Source organism: Atractosteus spatula, chromosome 1 (assembly GCF_055471065.1).
Source record: "Atractosteus spatula isolate fAtrSpa1 chromosome 1, fAtrSpa1.hap1, whole genome shotgun sequence".
NCBI classification, from domain to species: Eukaryota; Metazoa; Chordata; class Actinopteri; order Semionotiformes; family Lepisosteidae; genus Atractosteus; species Atractosteus spatula.
In genome coordinates this window covers 63,755,366-63,779,279 of record NC_142706.1, presented here as the reverse complement: position 1 = coordinate 63,779,279, position 23,914 = coordinate 63,755,366, and the positions used below count along the sequence as shown (strand labels likewise).

Below are 23,914 nucleotides of genomic sequence, written 5' to 3'. Positions count from 1 at the left end.
CAGCATTTCATCTCTCTGACAGCTCTGCATGCCAAGTGCCAAGGCCAAGCCCTTAGTCCACCTACCCTGTGCCCACATTGTAGATGGCATAGGAGGCTGTGAAGGACTGTGAGTACACCTGCAGAGGCAGAGCACATGGGCGCAGTTACAAAACCCGGCGCAAGTAGGCTCTGGCCTCAGAGGAGTTTTCCACAGTGAATCTGCAAGGCAGGTTTGAGCTCAGGTCTCATTGTCCTCAGACATTTACCCAGCATTTACCTTGCTTCCACGGTTTGACTGGATTAGCGTCGCCATGCACCGCTGTGCTTTACCACAGTTAACCACGAGTCCAGTTCACGAGCAGCAGCAATTCCAACTTGTTCAAGAAGCAGCTCCTGTGTTCGTCTGGGCTCAACAGTTTCACACATCCATTCCCACCCATTCCCAGGTCGGCTTCGAACCCGAGACACATCGGAGCAAACAACACTTGCTAGAGGCCTTAGCCACTGCACTGCTTCAACATGTGCACTGGTGATGCGCGGGTCGGCTTTTTTTTTTTGACCTGCACCCGCCCGCGGTTGTGAGAAACGAACCTGCACCCGCCCAACCCGATCTAAAATCTTTTTTTTTAAAACCGGGTGTGAGTCAATCCGCGCATCTCTAACGTGCACACACATGCCATTGTCTTACCATACACTAGCCTTCACAAGCTACTACCCCTTCATCTGGACAGAACTCCGGGATGAGCAATGAAAATCCCAAACTGATCCAACACAGTCCCCCCTACTAGAGCAGGGGTGGCCAGTCCTACGCCGGGAGATTCACAAGTTCATTTTACTCACTAAAGCAGGCAATGTTTTTCAAGGAAGTAGTTGAGAGATCATTTGAAGTGAAAGTAGCAGGGACTTCTGTATCATGAGGACCACAGCTGGCCATTCTAGGCCTTGTTAAAGACTTACCAAACGTCAGGTCTTTCCAATTCTTTACAAACTCGGGGGGGCCTGGGATATCTGCTGGACTGTGACTGGACTAGAGATGGGGGTCTTCCTCGCCTATGAGGTGGCCAAGTGGGTGAGCTGAGGCTGGTAGGGAATCAAAGCGTTGTACTTTCTTGTTAGGAATGCATTGCTTTGCCATTCACCACCTTCACCCCCCATTAACTCAGGGCCCTGGGTTACACAGTGGTGCAGAGAGCCATACAGTATAAGAATGAAGGGGAGGACAGTTGGATTAATGGAAACTCTTCGGGATTTTAGCTGTTTTTTTATAGATGACCATGAATAATTAATGACTATTAAATCACACTACGAAGCCTCTGTAATGAAATAGTGGCAGGCTGGGTGCTCTGACCATGTAAATGACCTAACAAAGTACAAGCCACCTCACAGATGAATCGTGTGTATAATTACGCAGACTCACGTGGCAAGAGAATGAACAGAACAACATATACTGGCCACTCACCGGTCCTGCTTGTGTGTGTGTGATAGTCGCGGTTCCGCGCGGGGTCGTGCCCTCCGCCGCCCGTTCCGGCCCCCACACCTGGGGCGCGAACCCGGGTCTCTGGCGTAACGCAACAGGGAACCAGCCGAGTGAGCTAAAGGAGACCTCCCCCAGCCCAGGCAGCCGAGGACCCTGATACACGCAGTGAGGGCGCTGACGTCGCCACACTAGCTCCGCCACATGTGTACAGCCCAAGCAGCGATCCCCAAACTGAAGGCAGCTGCCACCGCTATAAGTGAAAAGCTAGAGAGTCCACAAGCCACACAGATGTGATTTTTGTCCTATTCCGAGTCGCTAATGAGATGCTGTGATTGTGCTGCCTCTTATTTCACGGTTCATGGGGTTCCCTGCTGCGATTCCCACAGGCTACCTAAGTGTGAGGTGACGGGCTCTGCGCTCGACAAGGGACACGTGCTCGTGACGGTTCAGCTCCGGGTTGTCATCAGCGAGCTGGCGGCCCGGAGAATCCAGCCCGCTGTGGCCTGCAGGCCCGGGCTGGAAGTTCCCAGCCTGCCGCGTTTTGCTGGATTAAAAGCGTGGGTTTGAACAGGCTTGTGTGTGACTTTGCCAGCCTGATTTCTCGCTAGGTTGAGCTGGGAGCCTGTTAATTCACATAGATCCCCATGGATTCTCTTAATGGTTAATGGGGTGGAGGGCGTCTATGGGGCTGTCAGGGGCTGTGCTGCTGCAGAGGGAGATTTGGGGGGACTTTGGCTTCAGCTCACCAGTTCTCTCACGCCCTGGTTAACTGGGAACATGGCTAAGTCATCACACACATTTAATCAATCAATCAGTCAATCAAGCAGAGGAGCAAAAACAGCCTCTGCGGTAATTGCCAGCGCTCATTATGGGCCCTCATTGATTCCCCATCATTAGAGAAATGACAGCGCCCGATTATGCAGAAGGTGCATTATTGAGAGGCAGACCTGGCTGGCAGCTGTCCGGCCGCCGCGAGAGAGAAGGGGGGGCAGATGGATGGGGGAATGAGTGTCAGCCTCCAGGGGTCAGTGACAGGACGGCCAGCACACATCATCAGCACTTCTGCTAATTGGCTCTCTTTAGAGGCTGTCAAGAGAGCCAGGGCTCACTCATAACTCTGCGTTATGAAGATACGAGAGCAGAGGGGGGGGGGGAGGAAATGGTAAGGAGAAGGTAACCGTGGATTTTTATTCATTTGATGGGAACTCTGTGCCTCCCTGATGTCTTTGAACATGCCTGCTCTCCTCCAGGGCCAGAAGGTGAGCTGTAACCCAGGGCTCTCAAACCTGGCTCCAGGAGGGCCTGGTGTTTTCCAGGCTTTGTTCGCCTGTTGCTCTTGATTACACAGTTGGTGTAATTACATATCTGCCAAATTGTAGCTCTCCTAACTGAGCTTCAAGGTGTGTTATAGATCACAGTACTTATGATGAACCAAATGTTTAGAATCAATGAACAAAAGACCTTAAGAAATATATACTGTATATGTCTAACTGCATATAGTATATATGTTTAAATAAGGAAATATCCATCCATTTTCGAATTGCTTTATACGATACATAGTTGCAGGGGAGCCAGAGTCTATGGCAAGCAAAGGGCAAAGGGCAGGATATACCTTGGACGGGACGCCAGTCCATCGCAGGGCGCACACACACACACTCACACCAGTATGCCTTTGCACAGTGGAAGGAAACTGGAGCTCCCACAGGAAACCCACATGAACATGGGGAGAGCACTCCAGGAAATGAACCCAGGGCCCCAGCACCAGAAATATTAAAGGAAATATGACTTCCTTATAAACTGAGGAAATATTTAGGCTATTGTTTTTAATTGACTACTGGGTTTTGATAAAAAATCTGAAGAGTTCAGTTCAGTTTATGTGTCTTATGCACAAGTGCATTGAAATGCACACTACAGGAAGAGGAAGCTTGATGTACCTGAAATAACCAGAGACTCAGGCACTTCTTCTCTAGTGAAAGAGGAGGGCAGTGTGCACTAGCAGTCTGGGATGTGGGCAGACCACTGGAAGGTCAATGTCTGTTCAGGCTAGCAGTATAGACACAGTTGTTGTATCCCAGAGCACAGCAGGGTATTCCAACCTGTCACTGGAATGTGAGTTTGACATCACTGGAAATTACAGTCTGCGTGTGGTCTTCACTCGGCTCCTGTCATTCACAATTTCGTCCCCATCTCTGTCCTTCCCCTTCCTCTCCTCCCACACCCCCATCTCCTGCTTCCTTCCCCTACGGGTGCCGCTTCTATCACTCCATTCTGCTCTCTCTCTCTTTCCCATTCTGCCTCTCCCTGCCACTGCCAGCTTTCTCCTGGACCTTCACCCTCTCTCTCTCCTTCTCCCCTCTGTTACTGATTCACCATCTCTCGCTCTCCCCCCTTCCTTCACCCTTCCTATTGCAGCTCTTCTGCCAGCCTGCCCTCTCCTTCTCCTTCTGTTGCCCCCCCCCTCTCCATCTCTCTGCCACAAATCTCTGCGGAGCCTCTTTTCCCTCTTAATGCCTCCTGCCGCATGGCAAGCCAGGAAGAACGCCCGGAGCTCAGATGTCTGAGGCGCTCCTGTCCTGCCTGTCTGAGAGGTCCCGGCGCAGCCCTGCCTCCACCCGGCACAGACACACATGCCGTGTGACAGCTCGCCTGTCAATCACTCCATCCCTTTCCACACTGCTGCTCTGCTGCCTTCTGCAGTGTATTCCTCTCCCCTGCTGGGGCCAGGCGCAGCCCGAAGCGCTGGTGTCAGCAAAAAAAAACCCACACGCACACACTCACACAGACCCACAGATCCCGAGGAAAGCGGAAAGAACATTTCTACAGGAAGAAAAAAGAAAAAAAATGGCCCATACAGTCCTGCAGATCCATACACACAATAATGACGACTAGATTTGTACAGCGCAGCACAGGTAGTGCAATGTCAGCCTTGCTAAGAAAATGCAGGAATTATGGAATGTGCAGCTTGGAGATAAAAGCTACTACACTCCATAACCACAACACCCACACACACACACTGTAAACACACACTGTACCCCATAACCATAGCACCCACACACACACTGTACACACACACTGAACCCCATAACCACAGCACCCACACACACACTGTACACACACACTGAACCCCATAACCACAGCACCCACACACACTGTACACACACACTGAACCCCATAACCACAGCACCCACACACACACTGAACCCTGTAACCACAGCACCCACACACACACTGTACACTGTACTGTAGGCTATTGTTTTTAATTGACTACTGAGTTTTGAGCAAAAACCTGAACACACACTGAACCTCATAACCACAGCACCCACACTGTACACACACCGAACCCCATAACCACAGCACCCACACTGTACACACACACTGAACCTCATAACCACAGCACCCACACTGTACACACACACTGAACCTCATAACCACAGCACCCACACACACAAACCGAACCCCATAACCACAGCACCCACACTGTACACACACACTGAACCCCATAACCACAGCACCCACAGATACACTGTACACACACTCACACAGTGACACAAGAGGAATATGCAATATGTGGAGGTTTTTAATAAGCCAGAAATTCTGCTGAGAGCTGTGTTTTTCTTTTTTTTTCCCATTTTTTTTACTCGATTAAACTCACATTACACCTCTCCCTCCGGTGAGGAGAGAAAAGAAAAGCTATTTATTAAGTGTGGCATTATTTATTGCTCACAGTGCAGGAGGAGTTTCAGAGATAAAAGGAAAATAAATGCCTTCTCTCCCAATAGAACAGTGCCTAAACCCACTTTCATTTATTACCCACTGTACAGCTCCGATCCTTCTGATGTTGTGCTGGTACAGCCCCTTCAGGCATTTCACTTTGGCAGATTCGTATGGTTTTATCACAGTTTTTCATCTGTATTTAGCTTGCCTTCCCTGGTCTCCTAGGGCCCAGCTATGCGGTTTTGTGTTTTAATCCATTAAACTATGATCATACTAAGCTTTCCCACAATCTGTCATAAGTAGGGGATCGTACGGCTCTTGGAATAATTCACCACAATAACTTAAGTGTTAACTCACCCAGGTGTATCCGGCTGCCTTCCTGGGGCACTACAGAATCTAATGCTTTTCACTCCACTCAAGCTCTCAGTCACTCAACTGAACCAATTAATTAGCTGGCTGATAAATTGGCTTAATTGCTCAAGATTATCTTTAGGCTCTGGCAGAAGATGCAACTAAAGCCCAAAGGACAGGCCCTGTACTATACAGAAAGTTAAAATCATGCCCAGAAAATACCCAGCCGAGTAATTGAAGCAGACTTCCCACAGGATCTGAATGGATGACATTTTGGTTATTAATTATCTCACAGCAATCAGTTACGCAAGCCGGTTGGCGTTCTCTCACCCTTAATCCTCCCCTTTTTATTATGATTTAAAAAAAAGTTAATAAAAATGCTCAGGTCTCCAGCAATGGAGACAAAACACCAAACTGGCAGCTGGTCTTTATGTTTCTAGTTTAACTAAAAGGCTCTTCCACCTTTAAGTTTGAATTGCTTTACATGTGTTTTAGAGACAACACGGCTTGGTTTGAAATGCACTTGGTCTCCAATCAGACAGCACGTCGGGTCCAATTTGAGCAAAATCGCATGTGTGGACTGTTGATGGAGACAGCTGAGTGTCCTGGGGTGCTAGAGGAGTTCTTTTCCATTAGCTTTTCAGGTCACAGCCAAATACAAACCTGCAGTCTGGCCGCTGCTGTAAAGTGCTGTCCCAATTTCTCACACCGGTCATTAAATCTCAGTAACAGAATAAATTAATTGACATTACAGAAAAAAATGACGAATTTCGAATTAAGCACAAAACCGTGAACTTCTGTGAAAGTACTATACGTCGCCATGTTGTTGCAAACTCACATTCGAGTTCCCATGAATTGCGAATTGAAGCGGCCCTTCCTGCTCACTAGTCACTGTAATGACTAATGTAATGTGATGTACAAGTGAACAAATACAGGTTGTGCAGCAAACATTTCACTGCAGAAATGTTCCAATGTGGTCTGCATGGAGACTTAACAAGTAGCATCTGTCGGAAAAACCGTCTCGAAATCGAGAGCAATATTTCTATTGGATTAAAAGAGATATACTCTCAAGCCTGCTTGTTTACAATGTAATAAGGCCGCACCGGAAAGCTTTGTCTATTTTGTGATGTGCTATAAATTGGAGGTTTTACAAGTTACTGTGGACATTTTCCTTTTATTGCGGTTTGAAATGCACTCATCGATGCTGGTTCTTTCTCATCCCGAAATAAAAAAAAAATAGCGTTCTAGTTCCCCTTTAAAGTGTAGATTTATGACCACAGGCTCTTCTTTAGCTTTCCTTGGGTCATTCCCAGATATAAGTTCTATTGTCATCTTTTTTTTCTGCACACCCACAACTTTTACCTTGTCTGAAACTGATTTTACTATATCCTGTACTCGAACCAGACCAGCCTTGTAGAGGAGATGTAGAATACTGCTCTTACACACTGCAATCTGTATTTAATATTGGTTGTACTCACCGGCTGGACGTTGTAAGCCAGTAACACAAACCTCTGGTCTGGAGACACCTGGAACCTTGTGGCTTTCAGGTTGATCTATGGGGGAAACACAATGGGGACCGATAAGACACAAGCACTGTCCCTAACATGCTGACCAGCTCTACTCTATTGGGACAGGCTCATTTTGACCAAGCCTGAAACAATTAGGCGCACAGCCCGTGCATTTAACAATACATCAACTTTTTTTTCTGCTGAAAAAACACAGGTTTAAATATCACACGGAACAATCCATTGATGTACAGTATGAGCCTTGCTAAAAAGCCTCTTTGGTCTGGGTCACCGAGAAGAGATGACCCAGATGTGCCCTTCAGCACCACTCTGAAACGTTCAGCGCGTGTTCATGTTCCCTAAGCCTTTTTAACTCTTATAGGTAATGGATAGAAGTGAAAAGGCGCTTCCCACAAAACTAGAGATGAGCAATCTGGTCCTGGAGGGCTGGTGCCTCTGAAGGTTTTTAGTCCAGCACAGATCTTCATGAGCTAAGGCAGCTGGTTACTGGCTTAATTGGACCATTTTAACAGGTACCAGCAGCTCCTCAGCTGTTTCTGCTGTAGGGAAACCTGGACACTTTGTAGACACAGCGGCCCTCGCCCACCTCTGTGGGCCTCACTCTGTGAGAAGGGCACGGTCTTACTTTGTCTGTGTGCTGCACTGTGGCTCTGTCTTTCTCAAACTCCTCACCTCTGACCTTATGGGGATCTCTAGCCTCTAAACTCAAAACTATCTGGGTTTTCATCTCACTCTGCCATCACCGCTCCTCTCCCCCATTCTCCATGCCTCACTTACAAAGGTGCCGTTCTCCACCAGCGTCGAGACCTGGTTTGTGTTCACGTTGTGCTTGATGACGTGGCCCTCCCTGGTCCGCAGGGTGAGCTCGTGATCTGAGAAGAGCAAGAGGTTGGGGGTCAGAGGTCAGAGAGCACAGGAGAAGGACACCTCATTGATCCGGAGAGGTTGGACAACTACAAGTTCCTTCTTGGACATAGAACTCTTTAATGGACAGAGCGTTGAGAGGGGCAAGGAGTGATCCAGACACCGCGGCTTTGAGTCAGCTGGGGTTCTAATGACAAGCTGTTAAACAGCATCTCCTGTGACATCCTGGAGACCCGCAGGCCTTCAGCGCTGTCAGTGAGACTTGCAGAAACTCCTCCTATCAGCACTAACCCTCCCGCACACCGCTGCAGAGCTGGAAGAGTGTGTGAATGGGAATGGTGTAATGGGTGGGCGAATCAGAGGAGCACATCTGTCCTGCCAACTCTCCCCCTGCAGGTAATGGTGTCATTGCTGCGAGCCGAAGAGCACAGAAACAGTGGCAGACAATGGGATTCTTAGTTTCTCCAAAGAGAAGGGTAATCAAAATGGTTATGCAAGAAGGTAGAGTTATAACTCTGAAACAAAGATGCCTAAGGAGATGGAATCGAAGCCGTTACAATTCTCTAGGTATTGTATATGGCAACCAGACCAGACCTCCAACTCGGACACGAGCATCAAAGGGTCAGCCATCAAAGATGAGTGCAACCCACTCTGAGACTGAGAACAGGTGGTGCTTGTGGTTGCTTTAGAACACAGTGCTAGCTGTGGGCAACCAAGAAGGGCCTGGATCGTGATCCTGGGTCATTAGCTTACTCACATCTTACCAGAGAAACCAGCAGCTTCCTTTCATCTGCACCCTGTCTTGTTTTCTTAGGTCCTCACCTCTAAACTGTGGGAATCACCCCGCGCCACAGTATGTCCTACTAATGATGTTCTCACCATTGAGCCAGGCCACCATGGGGTCATGGACTCTGAACTCCTTGCTCTCCAGGTCTTCCAGGGTGAGGCGGGACAGTTGCAGGAGGCGGGAATCGTCTGATGCGGATAGAGAACCAGCCACAAAGAGACAGGTAACGTCATTTTTATTTTGCTACTTGCACAGGCATATCCTGACGTCCTGAACTAAGGCAACAAAAAAAAAAGCACACAAGTAATTCAGAGGAAATTTAACGTGACGGGTTTACCTGTCAGAAAGGGCCAGGGAATAAGAAAAGCAATTTAAGCAGTGAATTAAAAACACCAGTGGAGTCAGAGGCTTGAGTTGCCTTGGGGAGAGAGCTCCAAAGCTTTGGCGCATTTCGACTCTTTTAGAGATGGAGAAGGTGCTGTGCTCTGAATAAGAAAGCACCACGCCGATTCAAAAAATGCCGCATTCACAACATGTGTCACCAAACTAAATCTGAACCTGATGTGTTCCGATAAGCAATTCAGATCCACGAGAGTTCGCGGACCTCTTTTCTATCTTATTGTTGGGGTTGATTTTAAAACAAGACCAAGCACTGTTAAGACTCTTTTTGGTGCTTGCTGGTTCAGATCTCCCTGAACGGCCGCAGCCTGTGTGCAGTTCTGGTATTCTTCATTCCAAGTCTGCAAGGAATGCATGCTTAATACCCGGACGACCCCTTGCAGCCACACTCCCTTCATTAGAGTTTACCATCTGCTCCATCAACACATCACAATGTCCAGGTCTCCCCTGGGAAAAGAATGTCATGTGAACTTGACCAGGACTAAGTAAGGTCAACATTAAAAATGCATTGACTGGGGCCGCGTCCCAATTCTAGTACTTCCTCCTAGTCTTTGGAAGGGCGGAGAAAGCTTGGGAGCAGAAGCCAGGACACTGGAAACTGAGTGGCTCTATCTCCCCCAGTTCCACTTGAGTCTGCCTCAGCCCAGCCTGCCTACAGCTCGCTCTCAATCTGATTGGAAGAGCTGTCTCCCTGGCGCCCAACACGTTCCGAGCTTCGGCGGTGATCACATTAGCTCTCCTTTCCGAAACAAGCAGTGCTTTGGATCCCTTCTGCAGGAAAGAGCTCTTGGGGAAGGAATTATGGGAAACAGTAGCATCACTCGCCCATGGCTGTCTGGCCACACCCCCTGTAGGGTGAGGGTCACTTACCGGGGCTGAGCAGAATGATGGACATGATGACCAACGACAGCACCACCATGATCACCACCATGGCGATGCCAATCCCCTTCCAGTTGCGGGGAGGGGCGCCCGACCCCCCCATATCCTGGGGAGACAGTAAGGGAAGAAGGGGGAGAAGCCCTCATTAAAACGAACCCAGTGTTTCTTCCCCCTTTCAAAATTGGTGTCTCTCCCCTTCCTTCACTCCTGCAGCCCCGTTTCCCGTTTCCTGTCTTTTTCCTGTCCTTGTTTTATCTCCCTGCTGGGTGGGAATTAACAGCAACACAGCTCCTGGCTGTAGAAGCCATAAATCAGCATGTGTTCTCATTTCCACGTAAAGCAGAGGGATCTTAATCAGCATTCCCCTCATCCGAGCGCTGAAGACCAGCTAGTGAGCAGATCCATTTTCAACAAAAATGATAAATATAAGAATATCAGCCTACGTCGAAGGACTCCTACAATAAACATATGTCTAAGAACATGTGAACACACCACCTGGTGAGATGATACTGCTGGCACATATGTTGGCTTCTTTCGTTTATAGACATCGCTCTCAGAGAAAGCAGTAATACCAACAGTCCAGTTCCTCTGTGCCTGTTTAATGACGGCATCAAAGTATTATTTTGTGAAGTACTTTGGGATGACACTATATCAAAGAAAGCTTATTATTCTTACTTTGGACAATTATTTTATCTTATTTACAGAATCGAATGACCAGTCCTCCTCTCTCATTTTTTCATTTTTGTACACTGCCATATTGCAAATTAAATTACTAGTCCAGTTCCTGTTAGAATCTCTACCTGAGGAACTCTTACGTGTTTTACAATATGGACTGAAATTCATTCTTTTTAAAAGAGGAGTTTTTTTTTTTTAAAAGTAAAAGCCCGTACAGAGTAATATTATTGTGGGTTAACATACAAAGAAGATTAAGAAGAAAAGCCCAGATAAACAAGAATAAAGTGACAATAGGGATATACAGCTGAAACCCAGAACATTTTCAAAAAATAAAATACAGTAGCCGCTTCAGGGAGGGGGACTGATTTTGTTCTTTCATTTAAAAGAAAGGAAAACCTTCATTAGAAATGCACAGCTGAATGACTTCCGCTTGTCATTTAATTACTCTGCATCCTTAATTTTATATTTTAGTTTCAACGTGGTTTGGGGCATCTTAACAAAATCCTAAAAGGTTTCTTTTAAATGGCATTTTGCTATAAAAAAGCCTTTTGCGAATTTCCTCTAAATGACAGTTTCACAGAAGTTAATTAACTAAATCGACTGTAAAGCTGTTAAAACACGCAAAAACAGCTTCGAGCAATGAGCACTGCCCTTTCCTGCAGGGTATCAGATAGCTGCATAAGCCACGGGAGGTCTGACAATAGCTCCCATATTCGAGGCAAAAATCAAACAATGGCAATAAATCTCACTCCTTCATTTCAAAAAACACTTCTGTCATATGCCTGATTTTACCTCCGGGGCCAGTGTGAGGATTCACTCACGAGCTGTGCTGCTTCAAAGCTGTGAGACACTGTGAGACACTTTCCATACCTCAATTCCTCTCACATGAAACATCAGCTGTTTTCGCCCTCACCCATGAGAAGATAAGGACAATTACAAACGAGAGGAGGCCAGTTACCAGTCAGCCCGTCTAGCACGTGTGGTAGTTAGCAGTTAATTAATCCCAGGATCTCATCCTGTCGTTTCACGAAAGAAGCCAATGTACAGTATCGGCTTCAACAACATGGCTGGGCAGCTTGTCCCACACTCCACACCCACAGCCCTTTCTGGAAAGAAGGGCCTCCTGTTCTTAGTTTTAAATGCACTTCCACAGAGTTCCCACTTTCGTGCCCTCTGCTCATGTTTCACTGTCCGTTCTGAAGACGCGTGCGGGGTTGAAGCAGAGTCTTCTGGGAAACAACAGGAATGCTGCATTTCTTTGCCTTTGAAAACCTCCCTCTTCTAAACGGACGGTGCCAGGCCGTGCTAAATCACCGGGATTAATGCGACGCCTCTGTCGGAGAGGGCAGGGTTGCGATCGGGGGCACCTGTCCTGCAGTTACAGGTCGGCCATCACTCAGGAACCCGCTGCGCCGTGTCACACAGCAAAGCAATAAAACCGCTCTTTCATTAACATCTACCACTGGGGCAGCTCTTCATCACTCCCCCTGCCTTTGAACAGACTCCACCCCACACTCTGCACACACACACACACCCAGAGAACACATTTATCTTGCAGCTCAGGGGCAGGCTGCCTCTCTGCCTGGATTCCTATTCAAGCACCGAACACCAGCATTAACCACCTTGCTGATCATATAGACTGGTTTAAAGCACCCAGAAGGCAGAAACACGATACAAGGAGTTGTGCCTACTGGATCACAGGTGTTGTGAGTGTTTCGATACAGACCATTGCACTGCCCTTCCTAGAGGTGGCAACACTGAGCCAAAACCAGCCCAGGGCCTATCAGGATGCACACAGTAGAAATACACGTCTGAAGCTAGTGCCTCATTTGTGATACACAGCACAACTCTGAACTCCCAGTGCTTTTGTGATATGTGATTTAACCAGCCTCTGTAATGATTATACAAGAAGCTGAATGTGAATAAAGCTTAATGTGAATAAATGATTAATAAGAATAATAATTGCTTACACTCATATAGCGCTTTTCTGGACACCCCACTCAAAGCGCTTTACAGCTAATGGGGACTCCTCTCCACCACCACCAGTGTGCAGCCCCACCTGCACGATGCGCCAGTACACTCACCAGTGGGGAGGAGAATTGAGTGATGAAGCCAATTCATAAATGGGGATTATAAGGGGGCCATGACTGGTAAAGGCCAAGGGGGAACTTGGCGAGGGCACCAAGGTAACGTCCCTACTCTTTTCGAGAAACGCCCTGGGATTTTTAATGACCACAGAGAGTCAACACCTCGGTTTTACATCTCATCTAAAGGACGGCGCACCCTAATTTACAGTATAGCATCCCCATCACTGTACTGGGGCATTAGGACCCACACAGACCGCAGGGTGAGCACCCCCTACTGGTCCCACTAACAGCCACCTTAGTTTTTCCCAGGAGGTCTCCCATCCAGGTATTGGCCAGGCTCACACTGCTGAGCTTCAATGGGCTACAAGCTGTGAATTGAAGGGTGAGATGGCTGCGATTGGGGAGAACAATATAGGGGCACCTAGGGTTCGGCGCCCTGTGCATCAGTGTGCACTGGAAAAGTGTAGGGCAGGCTGCTTTATAAGAATGCAATTTCAGAAAAAAACTTCCTGCCTTTGAATTGTGCCAAATCTGTTTTTTTTTAATTAATTAAAGGCTTCTTGCAGTTCATGGGCATGTTCTCAGATTACATTTATTCTCTGCTTTGCGACAGTGTTCTTTTTTACCACGATAAATCATGCACAGAAAGTGCAAGTGAATTCTTTTGTATCTCCTTTGTAGTCCTTTGCTGCTGCGTTCTTCCTCTACTTCCTCTCAAGTCAAAGGAGGCCCCAAGCCAGTTCTTTATGGTTCAGCATCGTGATATTTTTACAATTAACCTCACAAGGGGGAGATTCAAAGCAATCAGAACCAGGGAGATACCAACACCTTCTGCAGTCGTGCTGGAAGAGTGCATACTGGCTAGTTTGTTAGTTCCGTACGAAAGGGGGTAAAGGGTTTGGGCATCGGTATCACTCCTTCTTTCTCCATGAAGGCAAGTCTGCTTGAGAGCCTTTTTTTACTAGAATTGTAAATCGTCACTCAAACAGGACACAGAAGAGCAGCTCCCGCTAGGATCTGCAAAGATCGAGCAACGTAAAAGTGATAAATATGTGCCTGCACCTCCAGGCCTTAAAATATTGATTGCCTTTCATCGTGCATAAGAAACTCAAGTTTAAAGATTTTTTTTTTAATACAAGGCGGCAGGTAGCTGATCCATATGCAAAGCTGAACGTAAAACAAATGATCAGATGCTGGTGAGATCCCAGCCTTGAGCTGATGCTGCTTTGGGAAACACCAATGGAAACAAGCCCTTCAAAGACTGTCGCTAACTGGGCTGCATTGAATCATTACAGCAGGGCAGTATGATGGAGGCTGCAGGATGCAGGATGAAGGCAGGAGAAAAAGAAAGTGCAGGGAAAGGCACAGCAGACACAGAGACAGAAAGGAGAGAATTATTCTGTTGCTCCGCCTGCATGTTACCGCAGTGGAATAAGCCAGCAGCTGCGAGGGGCTATCATCGATCCCAGCTCCCAGGTCAGTGCCCCCCAGCTCGTGCACTGCGTGCTGGGGTCCAGGGGGGTCATTTCTGCTGCACTCTGGGGTCTCCAAGCGGAGCGAGGCGAGAGACATAAAAGATCCCAGGGAGCGGGTGTCGAAACTGGGCCGCCGGGCCGGTCCGTGCCGCTCCGCTCCTGCTCTCCGATTAACAGGGCCGAGCCGCTGCCGGGCGGCACTCCGGTGGCCGGGCTTCACTATGCGCTGGGCTCCTGGGGGAAACGATCGCTCTCTCGCGCGCTGAAGAGCACAGGATGGCTGCCAGCCTTTCGTTTAGATCCAAGCTCATGACGGAGAGGAAGGGCTGACGGCGCATCTCACAGAGGTCCAGTGAGACCAGCACAGCTAGGACATTCCAACAAATAACAAGCAGCTCGTGCCTTCGGTAAAACTCGCTATATTATATCCACCCCTTTTCTAACCGAATTTATCCGATACGGGGATGCGGGGGAACCAGAGTCTCTCAATGGGCAGGATACACCCTGGATGGGACACCAGTCCATCCCCGGGCCGACACACACAAAGAACTTGAACTCACGCACTCACTCACATCAGGGCCAGTCGTCCCAGAGGCCCATCGACCTACCAGAAGGTCCTTGGACTGAGAGAGGAAATCGGTGCACCCAGAGGAAACCCACATGAGCACAGGGAGAACATACAAACTCCACACAGACAGCACTGCAGGAATTGAACCCAGGGCCCCAGCACTGCGAGGCAGCACTGCTAACCACTGAGTTGTCATGCTGCCCACCATGGTATATCTGCATGGTATTACTGTAGATTTATCCTGTACAATACAGCTCATTCAGCTCAATGGACCGTGTCATCAATAGCTTAGATTCTCCTTTACAGTTAATTCTACTAAAGTTTAATCTATACAAACGTGATCTGCGATCCTTTTTCAGCTTGCCCTCCGGTTGGATTTCGAGAATGTGATATTAACATGCTGACCAGGCATAAATCAAAAGGCTAAACTGTGGGACACAGCCCGGCTTTTACTGGGTGTCTGGAAAAAAAAAGACAGCTCTTCAGCTTTTTAGAGTGGGGCCTCCCTGCTTCTCCGAATACCGTCGCCACCCGTTGCCCCTAAATTCCTGGCGCAGCGCCCTCAGCTCCGCGCATCTCCCTGCAGAGCTCTTACCACATCACTCCACATCTGGAAAGAAGTCTACCCCCCCAAACAAACCTGCAAGTGATGCAACGCTACAGATGTCCATAAATGAACCACAGCTCATCCCCTCCCGCAGGACACCTGGTCTCTGGGACGTTCTGAGAACTCCCAGTTCTGCCCTCGGGATCCCTGGCACTGCTGTCCCGGAATGACACAGGCAGCCGGGGGCGGAGCAGTCGCCAGCTCTTGCGATACTAGCGCTCCCGGTCTCCCTCTTTTACGTGTAGAAAAAGAAAAACCTGCCATTTAGATCTAACGATGATGAATGGGCTGGAGAACGCAGCCCCCAGTGTCGAAAAGCAGCTTGATTCTCAAAAGCCCGGATCAATGCAAGGTCCGTGTTCTGCTGGAATCCAAGCCCCTGATTTCCTTTCTGCACCAGCAGCACATTTGCAAATTACTCGTTTTTATGAGGTGAAACCATTTGGTTTCCCACTGATGCTGCCCTTACGCTTTTGAAAATATACAGCAGTGCTGCGGGAAGATAAAGGAGAACAGCTTTAAACATTTCACTATTCGAAGTGGTGGACAGAGAGGAGTATTGTCTTTAACTGTCAGTTTTCACTGAAATTCATATTCTTGAAGAATCAGCACTTCAGTGTCCCAATTCAATTAGGGCAATTCTCAATCCCATTCAATTCCCCATTGTACTGTTTTCTACAGACTGTCCCTCGAATTACATTAAGCACTGGGGAATGTGAGAACTTTCCTAATGTGATCCACTGCATTTTGAAACTCATCAGCCCTTAAGCAACGCTAAGCCACTCTCCCAATTAAAGACTGTGTTGTGCTATATAGCAATCCTGGGGTTAGGGCTCAGGGGAGATGAACTGTAATTTAGTTTGCATGCTGCACAATTATCCAGCACAAGCTCTCTGCATTATTCATCTTAGGACTTGATTTTTTTTCAGCATGAGCGTGGCTTAAGGGGTCTTCCAGGCTTGTCCAGGTTACCCCATTCAGTCTGTGGGTGCATGGTCCTGCAGGTGACCCTGATTTGCCCTTTCCAGCCAAGGTTAAATAGAGGAAGGTCAAACTGGCATCTCGTACTCTACCATTAACTCTCACAAGTAACCTGGAAGACCGGGTGTCACGCCACGCCCCTGGAGGGCTTGTCATTCCACCTCGCATTCCAGCACATTTCCCAATTAGCCCCTTTACCCCAGCCTGTTTAATGCTGCTTCACACTCTCCCCTGGGCTCAGTATTAGGGTTTCCTGGTTAGAGCTACCTCGTCTTCCTGTGATTAGTTATGTCTTGGTTTTTGGCTTCCTGACCCTGGTTTGTTCTCCGACTGCGTCTCCTGGTTTTGTTTTGGTGCTTTGATTATTGTTCTGGCTTCGACTCCCGGCTTCCTCACGGCTCACGGCTCTGCTTCTGATTTTGTACTTTTGCACCAGTTTGTCTTCCCTTCGGCTTTCGGACCTCGGACTGTTTAATCGACTACACCTCTGGAGCTAGTCCTGATTTTTCTGCATAGGTTCCTCATTAATATTCCATAACACCGGGCTGCCATTACAGCTGTGCCTGTCACGGGGGGACGTTTCATTCTGACTAATCTGTGGCAGAAAACAGTTGCGAAAGACATCTCTGAAGCACATGGGAAACACAAGGGGTGGGGGGGGGGGGCTTCTGAACTAGAAGGGATGAAGAAGGAATGAAAGCCATCATTAGGTCCTTCAAGTGCCTTCCAGCAGTGGTACTCACAGGCCTAGCATGCACTAGATTAAAGAGGCACCTCCCTGGTGCTCTGGTGGCAACCTCACAACCTCCAGAACCTGTGACATAGCAACCCACGTCAGTTAGCAATCCACACAAAGCTACAGACGCCTTATTGCTCCCTCTTTCTCCATTGAAGTTAGTCTGTTTGAGAGCCTTTCTTACTGGAATTGTAAATCCTCACTCAAACAGGACACAGAAGAGCAGCTCCCGCTAGGATCTGCAAAGACTGAGCAACAGAAAAGTGATAAATGAATGCCTGCACCTCCAGGCCTTAAAATATTGATTGCCTTTCATTATGCATAAGAAATCAGACAAGAAACTCAATTTCAAAGATTTTTTTTAAAATACAAGGCGGCAGGTAGCTGATCCATATGCAAAGCTGAACGTAAAACGAATGATCAAATGCTGGTGAGATCCCAGCCTTGAGCTGATGCTGCTTTGGGAAACACCAATGGAAACAAGCCCTTCAAAGACTGTCACTAACTGGGCTGCATTGAATCATTACAGCAGGGCAGTATGAAACACAGGGACGTCTGAGCTAGGAGTGAAAAAGAAGAAACAAAAGCCATCATGAGATCGAGCGCATTCCAGCAGTGGTTAAGAAATCATCCGGCCATGTGATTACACTCACAGACCCGCAGAACTGGTCGGATTGTAATCCATGACAGTTACAATCCACGCAAAGCTGTATACGTTAAAAATATGAGATTTTTGAGATCTGATATATAGGAATCTAAAGCATTCTTAAAATAAACTGGGAAGGAGATCCACAGACAAGGAGCTTTAAGCACAAAACAGTTTACATATAAATGACAGTATCGGTGAGGTACAAACCAAAATACCCAAACAGTAAGACAGCGTGCTTTTGCTCACTTCTGAGAAGCTGCTCTGAGCAAAACCTGGAAGAACAGAACTGATCCAATTTGAAAATGGAAAATGAATTCACTCCGGCTTTTGAACCAGAAAAATAAAGCCAGGCTGACGTTCTGAAGTGACGGCAAATGACTGCATCACCAGCAGCAGCATGAGAAGAACAGTTTGGGATGTGACACAACTGTTATGGGAGGGCACTTGAAAACTAAAGCTAGAACAGAAGAAATTAATCGGCATCAGCCGTAGGAGAGGAGGGTCACATCCGGCTGCCCCTCCAAACAGTTTCAGGAGTTGGAAGCCGAGACACGCTGTCTGACACTGACAAACCGGTAACACATGGTACGTTACCATGGGCAGAGCGGTGGCTCTGTGGCTAAGGATCTGTGCCCGTGACTGGAAGGTTGCCGGTTCAAATCCCGCAGCCGGCAGAGGAATCGTACTCTGTTGGGCCCCTGAGCAAGGCCTTTCACCCCCAACTGCCCCAGGGGTGCTGTACAATGGCTGACCCTGCGCTCTGACCCCCAGCTTCTCTCCCTGTCTGTGTGTCTCATGGAGAGCAAGCTGGGGTATGCAAAAAGATGAATTCCTAATGCAAGAAATTGTATAGGGCTAATAAAGCAACATTACATTAACACATTATGCACCATTATTTCGAACCAGCACCTCTGAGTTCCCTCTGGTAATTGTCTACATAGCTAATGCTGGACACAAGAAGCACATTGATCCTATGCCACGCAAGCTCCCTTCAGAGCCTATCAGCAGGGAATGACACACCCAGGCGACATTCTGCATGGAGGTTTTCTGTTGCCCTGGTCCTGTGACCAACTGCAACACATTCTCGCCAGCCTGTTCTGCAGCACAGAGCATCTTCATCTGGTTTTTGTGCAAGAAGGATGCTAGCAGCCCCTGCGAGCATTTAATTCATCTAAATGGGAGGATCAATACCAGAACGACTGGCCCTGCTCCAGAGGGATATAATTTAATTGAAAACAGCACAGCGGGGGAGAGGGAGTGCTTTTTGATAGATAAGGCCCCACATGTGGAATCCAGCTCCTTCTAAAACTCAGCAACGCATTCATATCCATAAAAAAAACATATGTGAAAGAACAATCAGCGTGCCACGCTGTTTAAATGACCTACTCGATCAAACCCCCCGCCTCCCATATGAGCTCTGCAAACAGCCCAGCTCCCTCATGCTGAAGGCTGCTCGCCATCGCCGTCCTTCAGCTCCCTGTGCTTTTCTGTCTTTCTGCAAAACTCAGGAACGGGCGGCTTTCTGCTGTCATACACAGGAGTGAAACGAATAAATCCATCCATCCATTTTCTAGCCCCTTCTCCCAAGTCGGGGTCACCAGGTGAGCCGGAGCCTATCCCAGCAAGCCACTGGCTCAAGGTGAGAGAAATAAGTAAAAGAGACATTGCAGGTGACAGTACAGGGTTTGATTCCTGTCTCCCCGGGGATATCGGGCTGTTCGAACCCGAGGCCTCGCTACACTGCTGCCCTGACCTCGGAACAGAGGGACTGGTGGCGATCAAAACACTAAGGACTGGGGAGACACTAGAGAGGGAGTCCCTGTCACATTCTCCAGAACTTCAGCAGGCCTGGGACGAGTTTTTAATGCACAGTACAAGGTAAAGCCAAGAGTCTTTAACCTGCTTCCACAGGCCTGTAAAGACATTGTAGCAGGAGTTCAGACTCAGTTCATGGGGCTGCTGGGTTTCGTTTCCACCCGAGTACTCTAGTCAATGAAGTGACTAACCTCATCCTTCTCTTTCTTAGATGTTAATAGGTGCTTTATAATCGATTGCACAAAACACTCACATGACTAAACCGCACAATCACCTAGGTGTGAAGATACAGAACATGGTAGAAAACACTACAATCATCCGTCCATCCGTTTTCTAAGCAGTAGGGGTCTCAGGGGAGCAGGATACATCCTGGATGGGGTCGCCAGTCCGGCACAGGGCAGACAGACACAGACACACACTCGCACCAGGGCCAATTATCCCAGAAGCCAGTTAACCTGCCAGCTGTCTTTAGACTTGCGGCAGGAAACTGACACTAACACTGGGAGAAACATGCAAATTCCAACAGACAGCACCCTGGTCCAGAGCTCAGCCCAACTCCAGAGTTGCACCACCACTGCGCCACTCTAATACAATCATACTCAGTCAATTAAATAAGAAGAGCAAGTATGTAACAGAGCTCCGTGGAACAAAACCCAGAAGACGCAGGGCCCTCCGGGAGCAGCCCGGGGCCCCTGGATAATGCTTGTACTGCAGGGGCAGCCAGGGGCCCCTCGATAACGCTTGCACCGCAGGAACAGCCCGAGGCCCCTGGAAAATGCTCGTACCGCAGGGACAGCCCGGGGCCCCTGGAAAATGCTCGTACCGCAGGGACAGCCCAAGGCCCCTGGATAATGCTTGCACCGCAGGGACAGCCCGGGGCCCCTGGAAAATGCTCGTACCGCAGGGACAGCCAGGGGGCCCTGGATAACGCTGGCACCGCAAGGACAGCCAGTTATCCAGGGGCCCCTGGATAACGCTTGTACCGCATGGACAGCCAGGGGCCCCTGGATAACGCTTGTACCGCATGGACAGCCAGGGGCCCCTGGATAACGCTTGTACCGCATGGACAGCCAGGGGCCCCTGGATAACACTTGCACCGCAGAGACAGCCCAGGGCCCCTGGATAACACTTGCACTGCAGGGACAGCCAGGGGCCCCTGGATAATGCTTGCACTGCAGGGACAGCCAGGGGCCGGGACGCAAAGAGAGCAGCACAGCTCTGAGTGGAAACGGAGCTCCAGCACTTGAAGATTAGAGCCAGTTCTCTCACAGCCCCCCGCCATCATTGTCTGACTGACAGGGCACTCTGTAATTGCAAGTTAACACAGGAACACTGCGCCCTTGAATTTTAAATAATGGAATATGTAGGACTGCAGGGAACACTCTTACATGCAGTGCTAATTCTGGACTTAAAGCACATTGATATTGGCCCTAGGAAACTCCTTTCAGAGCCTGTCAGCAGGGAATGGTAGGCCTTGATGATTTTGTGGATGGAGGTTAGTCTATTGATCTATAGACCTCAAAGGATTCCTGACCACATTCCGACCCGTTCTGCGCTTGACATGGCAGAGCTGCGGAAAAAAAAACACAACTATTTCGCACTGTGCAGTGAATTTGTGTGGACGAGTCAAAATCAGCGTTGGAATGATTGCGATGCACGCATCACGCGTGTGGAAAAGTCACGCGTGAGGGGGGGGGGGAAAAAACAGGCTGCAGCAGCTGTGCGATTTCGGCCAGGCGTGTCGGGCTGTGGACGCGTGCTGCAGCGCGCGCGCGCGCGCAGGGGAGGGAGTCGCTGGCAGGCGCTTGACGGATCACCGCCGCGTGGCTCGGAGGAGAGGGAGCGATTCGGTCGCCGGCGGATCTCCGAAGACCCCAGCAAAACAAAAGCGCAATTAATCTCACCCGCGTCTCCAGCAGGCAGCGCAGCTTCCCTGTTCCCTGGGCCTGATTGTGTCCGATTTGCACATAGACACGACTAAGGCTCCTGGGACGCAACTGCAGTCTTACCGGGGACTAAAGGGAATCTTTCGTTTTCCAGCCTGTGTAGACCTGCTCATTGACACGCCACCGTATACGACATTAACTCTAATCAAAGCTATGCAATACGAGCTTAATCTCATATCAACCTATTTTAACCCTTGTTTATTGTTTCTTTATCGGAACCAGTTGTATTTTTTTGATAATATGCCTGCAAAACCCAGCTTCTAAGAAAAATGAATAATAAGTGAACAATACAGGTCTATCATTGTATTCTTTATCCACAAGCAGCGAAGATATTGCTCCGGATGAGAGATCTCCTTTATTGTCCTCTGCTCTATGAGCTCTTCTGATCGGAGATGTTGTTAAGAAATCACATCCACGTTTCTACTGCCATCGGAATGAAAGGCTAACAGATTGTCAGAGGAGTACTCGCACAACGACTGGAAACAAATGTTCCGCCTCATTGCTGGAGGAAAGATGAAATGAGGGAGTATTTGTCCTTCGGGACAAGAAAAATGCCTTTTATGTTCGTTAATACATCGTTTGTAGCTCTAGCGAGATAGATCGCACGTTGAAGAAGCAAGTGAAGTACAATCAGAGCACAGATTTAAGTCACGAAGCTATTTTTACCTGCAGGTTGTATTCCCTTTGCAAAACGGAACCGTAAGGAAGTGCACCTGTGTGTAAGGAGACGGTTCTTCTCTCTGTATTGATCGTTCGGCAGGTAGAGTAGGCAGCCGCGTCATTGTGCGGACTCCAAAGAAGTAATCAGAGGTTAATTTCAAACTTGTCGATAAATTGTAGGCGATATATTTCACGTCTTTGACAACCCTGGCTGTTGCACCATTGCTGTTACATTGTGTATTTTACTATTTGTAGGTCTCCTGGAGCCTGGAGTTAACCTCTACTTCAGTCACACTCATTCCTGGGCGGTCCACTAGTTTTTACAGGTAAATTATGTCAATGAATAAGAACTGGTTATAAAGATCACCTGAGTAAATAGGTGATTTTAATTACATCACAAGAACAGAGGCTTGGTTTTACATTGCATCTGAAGGACAGCACCTTTTTGCAGAATACTGTCCTCTCACTCTACTGGGGCATCAGGACCCACACAGACTGCTAGGGTGAGCACCCCCTGCTGGCCCCACTAACACCTCTTCCAGCAGCAACCAGAGTTTTCCCAGGAGGTCTCCCATCCAGGCACAGACCAGGCCCACACCAGCTGAGCTCTAGCTGAGCTCCACCAGGTTGCCAGTTGTGAGCTGTGAGCTGCAGGGTGGTCTAGCTGCTGGCTGGTAATTATTAGCTCATTGATCCAAGGATCTCATGCAGCCGCGTCTTGAGGATAGTCAGACCCGAATCAATCAGACCTGCAGGGCAGTTTGTTCCACTCTCCCGCCTCCCTTTGCGTAAAGACGTGTTTCCTGTTCTGGGTTGTAAATGCTCTTCCCTTCAGTTTCCACTTGTGCCCCCTGGCTCGTGTTTCACTGTTCACTCTGAAGACTTCTGCCAGGGGGACTCTGTCAGGACTCGGAGGATCCCGAACACTCGTGTCGCGAGAGTAAAAGGGCTTTGACTTGCACAGAGAGGGTTAAGAGAGGACCGGACACGCGTCACGGGGAGACCACAGGGGAATGAAAAGCACAGGACTTCAGCCGCCCTCCAGGACCGCGGGGGGTACGGGGGCACTACATGATCTTCAGGGAGGCCGAACCCACATTTCGCTGACCTGACTGGCACACGTGGGCCGCAAGGTGGCGCAGGTGCAGGGGTTTCGATTCTGGCACTGGGGTGCTGTCTGGGTGGAGTTTGCATGTTCTTCCCCATGTTCGCCTGGGTCTCCTCGGGGTGCTCCGGTTTCCTCCCACAGTCCAAAGACATGCTGGGAGGTTAACTGGTTTTTCTGAGAAACTTGGCTCCGGTGTGAGTGTGCGCGTGTCTGTTTCAGGTTGTGTCCAGAGACGGACCGGTGCCCCCTCCGGGATGTGTCCTGTCTCGTGCCTGCTGCTTGCAGGGATAGGCTCCAGCTCCCTCTCGGAGCCTGAACTGGGTGAAGCCGTCAGAAGGTGGGTGGGTGGGCGGACAGGCACATGTGGAGACCCAGCGGGTGTCTTCATGCTCACAAGCCGCACGCGCATCAGGACGGGGGTCGGCTCCCCCTGCACAGACTCTCAGCCACCAACCTCTTCCCCTCCTGCTGTAGGGGCCACGCTTTCACATTCAGACAGCTAAGGGGCACCGGGGAATAACGTGGAGTCAACTCGGGAGCACGTCCTGGGGAAAACTAGGGTGGGGAGCATGCAAACTCCACGCAGAAGGTACACCTCTTTGTGACTGAAACCAGGGCCCCGGAACAGG

At 48.9% G+C, this 23,914-nt stretch overlaps 1 protein-coding gene across 1 annotated transcript in view; it reads right to left on the bottom strand.

Moving 5' to 3' along the window:
• LOC148841524 (inactive dipeptidyl peptidase 10) overlaps positions 1-23,383 on the bottom strand; it is a 41,870-nt gene extending 18,487 nt beyond the window's left edge. The window contains exons 1-12 of the mRNA XM_088921159.1: positions 23,286-23,383; positions 21,476-21,557; positions 20,593-20,789; positions 20,357-20,501; positions 17,174-17,185; positions 14,776-14,838; positions 14,163-14,477; positions 9,970-10,084; positions 8,793-8,888; positions 7,827-7,921; positions 7,002-7,076; positions 66-118 (exon numbers count right to left, since the gene is read on the bottom strand). Coding sequence (XP_088777285.1) covers positions 66-118; positions 7,002-7,076; positions 7,827-7,921; positions 8,793-8,888; positions 9,970-10,084; positions 14,163-14,477; positions 14,776-14,838; positions 17,174-17,185; positions 20,357-20,501; positions 20,593-20,789; positions 21,476-21,557; positions 23,286-23,383 — 1,346 coding nt within the window. The remainder of the gene's footprint in view (positions 1-65; positions 119-7,001; positions 7,077-7,826; positions 7,922-8,792; positions 8,889-9,969; positions 10,085-14,162; positions 14,478-14,775; positions 14,839-17,173; positions 17,186-20,356; positions 20,502-20,592; positions 20,790-21,475; positions 21,558-23,285) is intronic.
• Positions 23,384-23,914: the final 531 nt, after the last annotated feature.